The sequence below is a fragment of the Mauremys reevesii genome, linkage group 11 (assembly GCF_016161935.1).
Source record: "Mauremys reevesii isolate NIE-2019 linkage group 11, ASM1616193v1, whole genome shotgun sequence".
In the NCBI taxonomy this organism is placed as follows: domain Eukaryota; kingdom Metazoa; phylum Chordata; order Testudines; family Geoemydidae; genus Mauremys; species Mauremys reevesii.
In genome coordinates this window covers 55,596,442-55,609,099 of record NC_052633.1, presented here as the reverse complement: position 1 = coordinate 55,609,099, position 12,658 = coordinate 55,596,442, and the positions used below count along the sequence as shown (strand labels likewise).

Below are 12,658 nucleotides of genomic sequence, written 5' to 3'. Positions count from 1 at the left end.
ATCTGAAGAAATTAAATATTTAACAATATCTATTTTCAACAAGCTCATAACTTTAATACAATAGATGAGGCCAAAGAGCTTCAGCTAAAAGCCTGATTGAAATTGCATAATCATCCTGTCTTTATGGAGGGAGGATGAGGGAATGCTGCATGTGAGAAATAATGAGAGCAAAATGTCTATGTCTTCATATACTCTTTACAGTATTTAAATTCTGGAGCTGGGGGCCTGGCTGGTGCCTACATTCATGAGAAACATTCCCAGACTATAAAACCAGCGTAAGTATTTCTACATATCGAAGAACGCCCACAGGGGTGTTGTACAGTTTAAATGGGAAAACACTTCTCTCTTTCTCTGTCAAAATACACTGTTGCCTTTGTGACATTGCTGATTTATTCCATTTGACTGACTGAGGATAAGGTTTTAGAGGGTCAGCTTCCAGGTCCAGCCAGGGCTGGAGTTCTGGTTCAACAATATTAGAACTTCATAAGATTCTCTTCTGAGATTTTGGCCCCAAATACTGAAAGTCTTCTGAGCTCAATATCTTGAGGGTAGGAAATCACAAGTATAGTTTATTCTTGTGAGAATTCCCACAATTTTGGACTAGGGTGACCAGATGTCCTGATTTTATAGGGAGAGTCCCAATATTTGAGACTTTCTTATATAGGCACCTATTGCCCCCCCACCTCCGTCCCAATTTTTCACATTTGCTGTCTGGTCACCCTATTTTGGATTGGTGTCTCCTGTTTAAAGGGGCTGTTCTCTTAAAAATTCATTTGAAACAGAGAGCACTTAGGGAGGGTTCAGAATTAGGGATACTTATCAACAATCCTCATTCCCAAATTTGAGGGAATTCAATTGTACAGTTCCTATTTTGGACCTTGTCTTATATAAACAGGTACTTATAGTTGAAGCTAGAACAGTATACAAAATCTAATAATTTTGCCTTCTCTCCTCCCCCACAAAAGAAAATGGATAAATGTGACCACATCTGAAAAACAAACAAACTAAAAGCTGTTTTTTTCCCCCTCAGAGGGGATAGGAATAGAGCTGTGTACATCTTTGCAGTTTTGCTTCAGAAAGGTTCATGAGATTTTTTTTTGCATTTCAATCCATTTGGTTTTCACCTCTTGACGTTTGCTTTCAGTTTGTGGTTAGAATGAATCGGTTTTATGCAGGCAAACCAACCAAGTGGCATCCAAGTTTCAAACCTCAGAGTTTTTAAACCAACATAGGCTGAGTTTAAATGCCTAGTCAAGCCAATATGTACTTTCAGAAGTAATCCCACTGACATGAATGGGATTAGAGAGACCGGGTGGCTGAGGTAGTATCTGTTATTGGACCTATGTCTCTTAGTGAAAGAGACAAGCTTTCAATCTTACCCAGAGTTCTTCTTCAGCTCTGTGTAGCTCAAAAGCTTGTCGCTTTCACCAACAGAAATTGGTCCAATAAAAGATATTACCTAACCCACCATCTGTCCAATATCCTGGGACCAGCATGGGTATAACACTGCAAACTTGAATGGGATTACTCATGTGAAGAAGGGTTATCTGTGTCAGCAAGTGGTTTACCAGGGTCATGGGCTTAGTTCACATTGCTACAATGAACTCCACATGTGCAGCTCCTGATGTCTATATGGAGTCCCACTGAAATCAGTGAGGTGTGGAGTTCCATCTGTTCAGAGTTCATTGCAGGATCAGAAGCCTGTTTAAAAACAAACATCCAACCCATAACGCGAAACCAAGAAAAATCCATGTGGATTTTTGTTTTCTTGCATCTCTAATATGGAATTGCTTAACTCTTCTTTTTGCCCTAAATTATAAGTAGTAGTGTATAAGGGTGTTGAAATTAAAAGTGTATATGCAGGGATATTTCAGATTACATTACAGAAAGTAAGTGCTCATACTTGCCCTAAAATGGATTGTGATTTCCAGTTTTTGTTGACCGAAGGTTTTTTTTAATTGGCAATTTCACTTTTCAGCTATACTCTAAATACTGGCTAATACAAGTTCAAGCAACAGTTAATTAACCTCATTTTATGCTAAACTGGTGACTGAGAATTTTAGTAAATTATAATAGTTTTAAACTCCATTAATACATACATGTACACATCCTACATAGGTCGTCTGCATGTAAACCTGAAATCAGAGTCCAATAAATCTAATAAGAGGAAATGGTTATAACATTAAAAATAAGTAAACCTAATTGTGTCTAAAAGACAGTTTAATATAAAGAGAATACATCACATTTTCTTTTAAAATTTAAACACTGAATATCTTTCTTGGACCTGAAGAAGAGCTTTTTCTAAGCTCAAAAGCTTGTCCTTTCCACCAACAGAAGTTGGTCCCATAAAAGATCTCACCCTTTTAAGTCTCCCTTTTAAAGTTAGACTTAAAAAAAAAAACCCAAAAAACAGAAAAACAAAAAAACCCACAACTTAGTCTGTGGTTGGTGAACAAAATCAAAGACTGTTTTAGCTCTGACTAATAGTTCTCTAATAGTGGCATGTTTTCATTATAATATCTACTTTTATAGCTAGGAAGCATTACATGAAGATCTGTTTTCTCAAAGACTTTATAATTCATGTAAAGCTATAGTCTCTGAACAGAGGTTGGCTGCATACAAAGAAGTACTTGTTAAAAATGTTACATAGATGCTGTCGTATATTTTAAAAATAGTCAGATTGTGATTTTTTAAAATACATCAACAAGTGTAAACACTTCTTTTCTGATGTAACACCTGGAGAAATTGCTGGTACTTTTTTATTTTAGCTGGGACAAGGAAAACTAAATCTAGTTTCAAAGAGAAATAATATTATTGTAACCAGTTCCATTACATTATGTGCAGCTCCTAGACTGTCTAGACTCCTAATAGATAACACAATAATGCTGATTGGTTCTTGGAATCATCTCAACTGCTCACAACAGAACTCATTGTAGGGCGTGCAGCCATTTATAAGCTGATCATCACACGTTTTTATTTGCTTGAGGCAAACACCAACAAGACTAGATGCTCTTCTGAACTATTCCACCAAGTACTTCTCCCCCATTTTTGGTCTCCCATCTTTCTTTCTCCCTCATTACTATTTTCCTTGAACTACTTGCTCTTTGTCCTCTCTGTGTAAGTCCCTTCTCCTTCACTCAAAAGATTAAATCATCTGCTCCAAAAGATGCACCTTCTGTTCCCTGCTCCTTAACCTCCCAGTAGGCTTTCAGGTCTAAAAAAAGACAAACTATCTAGCCCATCTCTGCACTTTTCCATCACTCTAGGCCTGGTCACCTTTTTATGGTCCTTGTGGAGTTTTCCCAACAAAACATACAGAATAGCCATCTCTTATTGCTGTTGTGTTCAAGAGCACTCTTAGGCTCTGCCCAGTCAGATACACACAATGCACTCTGGGGCTAATGTGGCCAGGCCTGCTGAATCCTACAAGGATCTTCAAGCCTGTTTGGGGTGGGTGGGAGAAGAAAGGGGTCAGGGTCTCATTGCGGGCAGGGCTGGCTCCAGGCACCAGCAAAGGAAGCAGGTGCTTGGGGCGGCCAATGGAAAGCGGCAGCCCATCCGGGTCTTTGGTAGCAATTCGGCAGCAGGTCCCTGAGTCCCTCTCGGAGTGAAGGACCCGCCACCAAATTGCTGCTGAAGAATGAAGCGGCACAATAGAGCTGCTGCCGAAGTGCTGCCAATCGCGGCTTTATCTCCTCATCCCCCTCCCCGCTTCGCTGCTTGGGGCGGCAAAAAAAGTTGGAGCCGGCCCTGATTAGGGGGAGATGTTGGGGACAGAAGAGAGGAAAGGGACTTTGTGGTGAGCCTTCTGGAGACAAAGTGGGAGTTGTGATTTACATTTGGGGGTGTGTGTGAAAAAGACACATAGGGGATTTTTTCAAAGATTTTCTTCAGCTTTTGAAACCTTGGTACATGTACCAGCTTGACTTTGTGGAATGGGCTAAGATTAGAGTTTGGGGGAGGGATAGCTCAGTGGTTTGAGCATTGACCTGCTAAACCTAGGGTTGTGAGTTCAATCCTTGAGGGGGCCACTTAAGGATCTGGGGCAAAAATTGGTCCTGCTAGTGAAGGCAGGGGGCTGGACTCAATGACCTTTCAAGGTCCCTTCCAGTTCTAGGAGATTGGTATATCTCCAATTATTACCTTTTTATTACCTTTAACCAGTTTCCCCATATGTAGTCATTATGCCAAGGTAAATGAACATTTTAAAGTACAAATATATCTACATGTTATAGACCTTTCCAACCTGTGACCCAGTTAAGAGATTTCTGCTGTATACATTGGAGATGGTGCTGAAGCCAAACTCTGGGTCCAAGCACCAGAGAACTTTGAAGTTCAGATCAAGATCTTCATCTGAACTTGGAGGCGAGGCCGTATCTTTATCTCTATAACATGCTCGAATCAGAATTAAGGATCAGAGCCCTAAATCCAGACAAATGTTAGAAAAGTAGACCAGCAGGATAGTGAAAAAATTAAGTCTAGAATATGATCCTAAGCTTTCAGATGTAATTTTTGTTGAGACCTTAATAGCCATAGTTCTTTTGTGTATACTGAGACTTGAAGATCAAATTGTTTGTTGTTAATATGTCCCAGTTGCATTCCTTTTCTCCCTCCCTCATCACCCAGCCATTTCAGGTTTCCAAATAAAGCAGTGAGACAAAAGAGAATTTGTCTATGTCAAAGTGTTCAACTTTATAGCTGATTTAAATGCAGAACAATTTGCTGTATGCTGTACAATCAAATAGAGTGGAATTTAACTGCTATTGAAGTTGCAGATTTTATGCTGTATCTAAAAAGTCTTTAATCGTCATTTGAATCAAGGATGACACCCAGTGGCCAGACAAGTTCATTCAAACACAGAAGCCCGGAATATCTTTTCATTTCTTTATCTTTCAGCCACCCCTGAAGTAGGTAATTAAATTCCAATCCAGTTTATCTGTGTCATTTAAATGATTTGACAGGTTGTTTTTAACCCATGGCCATATTATATAAACCACTTTAACCAACCATATTGATTTCTTTAACTTTTCTCATCCTTCATATTCAAGCTATTGACTAGGCAATTATATTTATCAAATTATTTTATTGCCTTGTAATGTAAAATGTACATTCTGGCCATCTTTCAAAGATGAAAATCCGAGGTGTATGCCAAAGGACCTCTTGCCTGTAATTAGCAAGTATAAATTAGAGGCCAAGGTAAACCAGGGCACAGGGCGAGAAATGGTTTTGTCATCCCGCAAACTTTTCGAAAGTTCAACATTTTTTCCTCTTCCACATTAGGTGAAACGGATTTTTCAAAGTTTTGTTAAAAAGGAGAGAGAGAGAGACCAACCCATACAGGAATAGCTAATAGCCTGATGGTCAGGCCACTATCCTGGGAGATGGGAGACCCACATCCAAGTCCCTGTCTGCCTACTGTAGACCAGGAAGTTGACTGAAGATCTTCCACATCCCAGCTGAGTGCCCTGACCATCAGGTTACTGGCTATTCTGGGATGGGTTTCTTTCAATCTCCCCTTTTGGAGCTGTTCCACTTTGCATATATAGTTAAACAGTCATTAAATTTCCCATATGAGTACTTTAACCACTGGGCTCTAGAGTCAGTATCTCTCCCTCTCTGTATAATTAATTAAATATGTGATGGCCCAGATCAGGACATCTCCAACAGGAGAGCATAAGACACAGACTGACTCTAGAGCCCAGAAGTCAGGGTATTTCTGTTCAGCATTATTAAACATCTTTACCTGAAATGTTAGATGGCATTTTTCTAGCTTATCTTTCCTTTCTTCCTTTAGTGGAAACTTTGGGCCAAATTGACTTTTGATGTCAATGGTCGCTAGTTTGTTGACTTTGACAAGAGTTGAGACCACTTCTAACACCAGGGCTGAATTTAGCCTTTCAATATCTGTTCCACCTTTTAGAATGTAAACAGATTCAGTCAGCTTAGACTAAGATGGTTTTCCCACATAGGTATACATTGATATTTTATAATAAAGAGGTGTGGTCTCAGTCAGAGCAAGGACTGAGTGTCAGGACCAGGGGCGGCTCTAGCCATTTCACCGCCCCAAGCACGGTGGCACACCGCAGGGGGCGCTCTGCCGGTCGCTGGTCCCGCGGCTCCAGTTGACCTCCCACAGACGTGCCTGCGGATGCTCCACCGAAGCCGCGGAACCAGTGGACCGTCCGCAGGCACGCCTGCGGGAAGTCCACCGGAGCCGCCTGCTGCCCTCCCAGCGACCGGCAGAGCGCCCCCCGCGGCATGCCGCTTAAGCACGCGCTTGGCGTACTGGGGCCTGGAGCCGCCCCTGGTCAGGACTGAACCTGTATGATTAGCATTTGATTCCCTAAGTTTGGTGCTGAAACAAATACTCAATGTTTCTTTTTTTCTGGTGAAGAAAGAGTCTAATTCTGTAAGTTTAAAGCTACGAAGGAGGAAATTTTGTTATATTCCTGGCTATACTACACAGTTGCTGTGTAGCCTCAGGTGGATCACTCAGGGAGAGATGTTCAAAGGTACAAATGACAGATGTCTAGCTTCTTTGTGAATTTCTCCTTCTTAACTTATGTTTGTATGTATGTGCCTCAGTTTCCCAATTTCTAAAAATGAGAACAACCAAACTTACTGAGAGGATTGTTATAAGGAAAAAAATAATATCTGTAAAGTGCTTGGAATGGAAGGCACTCTGGAAAAAAAGTATTTATATTATAGTATTTGTAGTTATAATTGAGCAGTTTCTTTAATCCTGTTTTCTACTGGCACAACTGCTGTGAAAAACAAACTGACTGAGTCCTGGATTAGAGGAAAAAGAAAAAAAGTTCCTAGCTGAATCCTTATAATAAGTACAGCACCATTTAATAAGATGAAAAGAAAATAAATGTATGTAAAGCAGCCAGGAGAATAATAGATAAGCCTTGGCAGAAGAGTAAAGGAATATTGTACACCGTCTAGTGTTTAAAATTAAAGGATTTATCAAGCCTTTACCTGCTGCTAGTCTGCGCTAAAGTTGAGTTTAAAAATATATAGTTTGTGCGATGTGCTGGAGGAATGCTGTATACACAGGAAACAGCTGATATCCAAAAAAATCTCAATTTTATTATAGAAACAAAATATCAAAGGAAAAACAAGAAGGCCATTGCTATTTCATACACACCAGTCTCTCACTTTGAAAAGCTTAGGATCTTCAAACAAGATCTTGGCTGTTTGTTTTTTGGTGGTTAGAAAGGTGAGAATTCAACCTTTTCTGGAGGATTGCCTTTCTTTTTGACTGCATGGTCCCTAACAAAAACTCAAGGGCCTGGGTTCGTCCTCTTACAAAAACCTTATCCCAGTATGCCTTCCTGATAGCTGGGTCTTTAAGCTGATTAAAAACAAGCAAATACCATCTAAGCTGCCTGATGATTCAGAGGTCCTGAGTACCCACAACTCCATTGACAGAATGCAGATGCTCTGCATCTCTGAAAGTCAAGCCTACAAGCTGTCTGCTTTGCATCTGATTGTTGCATCTCCATCTCTTCCAGCTGGTAAGTGTTCTCGGCTCCTATGACATTTTACTCTAGTTTGTTGGGTTTCTTATTACCATTATCTTATTCCTGAGGAAATGCCACATCACCATATTTTGGGATTAGAGCCCTCAGTGCTGTGCCCAAAATGGCTGAAGCTGCTGTAAAGATAACACATCTGCCCATCTTTGGGAATAGAGTTATTCTAAGGAAGAAAACATGGGTCTCAAATAGGGCAGTAATGTTGCTTAGTCTATGCTGGAAAAAACTATGGCTGCTTTTGTGAAGGTGTTTATATGAACAATAGACACGTCTTGATTTTCATTGACCTTCATGCCTCTTGAGGTCAACTGGAGCTGCAGATCTCAGCCCTTCTGAAAAGCAAGCCAATAAACAGCAACCGGGCCAAAGGAAGAACGTGAAGGAGCACTGTAGGAGACTTCCAAGAAGTTGTGCTCAGTGGATCAAGGTCAAAAGTTAGTGGTCACTGATAAAAAAATGTACAGGGTGCAGTTTGTAGAAAGATCTGTTATTAGTACCAGTGGATGCAAATTGTTGGGTAATATAGCTGTAAGCTGTTCATGAAATGCAATAAGTGTCTCCTGAGTGCATAAACTATCCTAGACTATGACAGAAGTAAACTGTTTCCCTGCCAAGTCAATGAGAGCAATTTAGCTCCTTAAGCTAATTTAAAAACCAAAAGCTAAAATCTCCCATGGGAAGAGCCAGTTTAAGAATAAAGGCACAGGCTAATTAGGTTTAATTGCATTGTCTTGGGACAAGTGATTTATTAGGCCAATCTAGACCCATGATGGGGCTGCAGGGGTATGTTCTTGGAATCGCCATGTGAATGGCAAATATCCAAGAGCATTATTTAGCTTTGGAAGGAGTTTTAGGTTACAAAGGAGAGGCTGGTTAATGTGCATTCCATCTATTCCCATTCTCATCTTTTCAGCTTTGGGCTTCCGATTATTTCTGTCTTCATCAGAATTACTGGTCTTGTTGATGCGGGGATGGTGTAGACATGACATATCTTGATTTTATTGAGGTTTTTGGCACAATTACACATGACATTCTCAAAAGCAAACTAGAGAAATATGGGTCTAGATGAAATTACTGTAACGTGGGTTCAAAACTGGTTGAAAGACCATACTCAAGAGTAGTTATCAATGGTTTGATGTCATATTGGTGAGACATATAACATAAGAATGGCCATACTGGATCAGACCAAAGGTCCATCAAGCCCAGTCTCCTGTCCTCTGACAGTGGCCAATGGCAGGTGCCCCAAAGGGAATGAACAGACAGGTTATCATCAAGTGATCCATGCCCTGTCACCCAAACCCAGCTTCTGGCAAACAGAGGCTAGGGACACCATTACTGCCCATCCTGGCTAATAGCCATTGATGGAGCTATCTTCCATGAATCTATCTAGCTCCTTTTTGAACTACGTTATAGTATTGGCCTTCACAACACCCTTTGTGGCATCCCACACAGGTTGGTCCTGAGTCTGGTATTCAATATTTTCATTAATAACTTAGATAATGTTGTGGAAAGTGTACTTATAAAACTTGCAGATGACCAAGCTGGGAGGGGCTGCAAGCACTTCAGAGAACAGGATTAGAATTCAAAAGGATCTTGACAAGTTGCAGAACTAGTCTGAAATCAACAAGATGAAATTAAATATAGACAAGCACAAAGTACTACATTTATGAATGAAGAATCAAATGCATAACTACAAAATGGGGAGTAACTGGCTAGGCAGTAGTGCTTCTGAAAAAGAGTCTAGGAGTTATAGTGGATCACAAATTGAATATAAGTCACCCATGTGATGTAATTGCAAGAAAGCCTAATAAGATTCTGGGGTATATCAACAGGAGTGTCATATGTATAAGACACAAGAGGTAATTGTCCTGCTCTACTTGGCACTGGTGAGGCCTCAGCTGGAGTAAAGTATCTGGTTTGGGACACCCCCTTTCATAGGAAGGATGTAGACTAATTGGAGAGAGTCCAGAGGAGAGCAAGTAAATTGAAAAAAGGTTTAGAAAAGCTGACCTATGAGGAAAGATTTTAAAAAACCCAAAAAACAACAAAAAAACCCAAACCAATCTTGGCATGTTTAGTCTTGAGAAAAGAAGTCCTAGGGAGATCCTGATAACAGTCTTCAAATACATTAAAGAATGTTATAACGGGGACAGTGATCAGTTGTTGTTCAGGTCCAGGGATATGAGGATAGTTAAGCACTGGAATAGATTTCCAAGGGATGTTGTGAAATCCCCATCATTGGAGGTTTTTAAGAACAGCATACACAAACACCTATCAGGGATGGTCTAGGTATACTTGGTCCTGCTTCAGCACAGAAGGCTAGATGAGATGATGTCTCAAGATCCCATCCAGCCCTATATTTCTGTGACTTATTTAGACTTTAATATCCTTGGGACAAGGAATGTATCTCTGTTTATAAAGAGCTGTGTATATTTGTAGTCCTATATAGCCATAAATATGTCACAATAATGTTATCCATTAGAGCTAGGTGAAATTGATTTTTGTGTGTGCATGGTAATATGCCACTCACATTCCCTTTATTCCTTCCACGTCACCCAACAGTTCATTCCTAGACAATTTTTCACCATTTCATTGCATCCAATCACATTTCCCAAAAGTATGGTTTTTCACAAACTTTTGGGGAACTGAAAGTTTTCAGTTGAACCTATGGTAACTGGGTTCACTCACCACTCTGGCACCTCCTGCTGGCTGTCCTGGGGATTATCTCCATTTGCCAGGGCACCCTCCTCTGGTGGTGGCTAACTGCCATCACTCCTGCTCTAGGACCCACATCTTTCCAAGGACCGTGGCATCCTCTTCAGCAACACAGACATTAGAGCTAGGTGATACACACTGGCCGTGACACACACTATGCTCCCCCTTTCCAGAGGACCTGCAGTCCGCTGTTCAGCCACCTCCTTTAGTGACAACTGCAGCGAATAGTCTGTGCACTTGCTCATGGCCCCCACATCCTCTTTGCCCTTACCTCAGGGCCTCAGCCTGCAAAGCCCAGCAGACATCCAGGAGCTGTCGCTTGCTCCCCCAGTCCCTTCTAGCAGCACGACTCTGTCCAGGGTGCTGGCAGTTCTCTCAGCCCTCCAGGGACACAATTCTTCCTCCCTGGACTCTGGGCAGAGAACTGCCCTCCTCTGTCCTGCAGCTCCTTTTTTATATGGGCCTGCTTGGCCCTGACTGGCTGCCTCCTTTACTCCTTCTCTAATTGGCTGCCTCCTGTGCAGCATCTATAGGGTTCTATTAATCCCTTAGAGCCCACTGTGGGGCAGGCGCCCCATCACACCTATGAAAACTTGAGAATCCTATTTCATGTAAATCTGCCAATGTATGTGTCAGTTTTGAAAAGCATGGTCCTGAGTTCTGTTCCCACCTCTTCCACTAGCTAGCCTTGACATTTCTTTGCACCTTCATACAGAACTTTACAATTATTATCTAGGCCATGTATATTATTACCTACATTTTACAAAGGAAAAAAATAGGAAAGGTGACTTGCTGAGGATCCCAAAGTAAATCAGTATCAGGATTAGAGCCCAGGACTTTTGCCTTCTGTCCCATGCTGAAATCACTTATCCAGTGAGCCTCTTAAAGAAATCACCCAACTTCTCTGAGCCTTAGATTTCCTATCTATAAAATAAGGATAAAACGTATTGCTTACTCATATGTGGCTGGAGTCATCTCATGTACCATATAATTTTTTTGGATTTTATGAATGATTTTTTTTTAAATGTTGCCCTCTGACAACTTTATTCCTTTCAAAAGGCCAGACCTTGTGTTGTAAGTGAGAGCATCTTATTTAGAGTCTTATCCTCTACAAGTTCTCTTATCCAATGCTGATTCATCAAAATCAAGACGTTTCATGGAGACTGTTGCATTTCGAGCAAGTTGTGATGGGCCGCATGGTTTCTTCCCAGCTCACCTGCCTAGCTGCTTAGTAGCCCACCTGCAGCTGACAGGAAGCCAAAAGCCTGGTCGCCCTGACTTCTGAGCTCCCCGACTCCAGCTCCTCTGCAGCTTGTCAGGCAATCTGATGGGGATCCAGGAACCTGGACACCGTGACTCCCAAGCCCAAAGGATACTGGCTCCACTAGGCTTGCAGCCTCCCAATTGCCCATCAGGCATAATAACTGGTAGCTGGGAGGCTGGAAGCCCTGGGTGTGCTGGCTCCCAGGCTTGTGGCTCCTTGGCAGCCTCGGCTCCTAGGACATCCAGGGTCTGTTGCTTCCAGAGCAGGCCACCAGATGACCTGCCTCTGAGTCAGGGAACCCAGGGCTCCCAGGATCGACAGTTGCATTCCTTTTTGAAGTTCAATTTCACAGCACATTCTGAAATGTTGTGGGGTTGTTCCAAATGAATTACTTTTCTCTGTACAGCTCTAATCCTGACTGAATTGCCAGATGATACACACACTTTATTTCAGTTGACCTGACCTATGGAAGAGGGGAGGGATGCAGGTGCTGTTATTTGCTATCTTTCTGTTTCTCCCTGCAACCCTAGTGGTGATTTGGCCCCTTGTCTATATTACAGTAGCCTTGGGACTGTTCGATTTACACAAGCAGGAACAGTTCCAGATGAGCTCTTCCAGTGGCTGAGGATTTTCTGGATCCCAGCACCAACTTTTCTTTGTGTAAAGAGCTGATGTAAAGAGATGTAGGAAGGAAGCCAGTTGCAGTGTACAAGCAGAAGCTTTAATTGGTGCTACAAACTCCAGGAACTATGTTGTATATTCTGGAGTGCCATTTACTGTCTGGGGCATTATCTATTTAGGTATAATCACCCAACTCTCATTAGCACCCCTAACATTTCAGAATGTGCTGTGCTGTGGAATGGAAATTCAAAAAGGACAGGAAGGCAATAATACAAAGTCTGTTCCAGGAAGCTATAAATCCTCTATGTTGCTGGAATAGAACAAAGGGAATTTATCATAGAGTACAACTCATCCTTCAGTATTAATTCATACTCATCACTTTTTTTTATATAGCACATACAATTCATATTGGGTGGTCAGGGCCATACCCATCACAAACACCCAAAGCAAAATTTACCAGCGTAAAGCATCCACTTATGTTCAGTTTCATCTAAACTGTGAGTCCAGTCTTCAAAGT

The 12,658-nt window shown here is 41.5% G+C and overlaps 1 protein-coding gene across 18 annotated transcripts in view; it reads left to right on the top strand.

Annotated features, from left to right (window-relative positions):
• Positions 1 to 12,658, top strand: part of KYNU (kynureninase) — a 135,652-nt gene that overhangs the window by 100,075 nt on the left and 22,919 nt on the right. For all 18 annotated transcript variants that reach the window (XM_039495117.1, XM_039495114.1, XM_039495115.1 and 15 more), the window contains one exon: positions 202 to 275. In XM_039495117.1, coding sequence (XP_039351051.1) covers positions 202 to 275 — 74 coding nt within the window. The remainder of the gene's footprint in view (positions 1 to 201; positions 276 to 12,658) is intronic.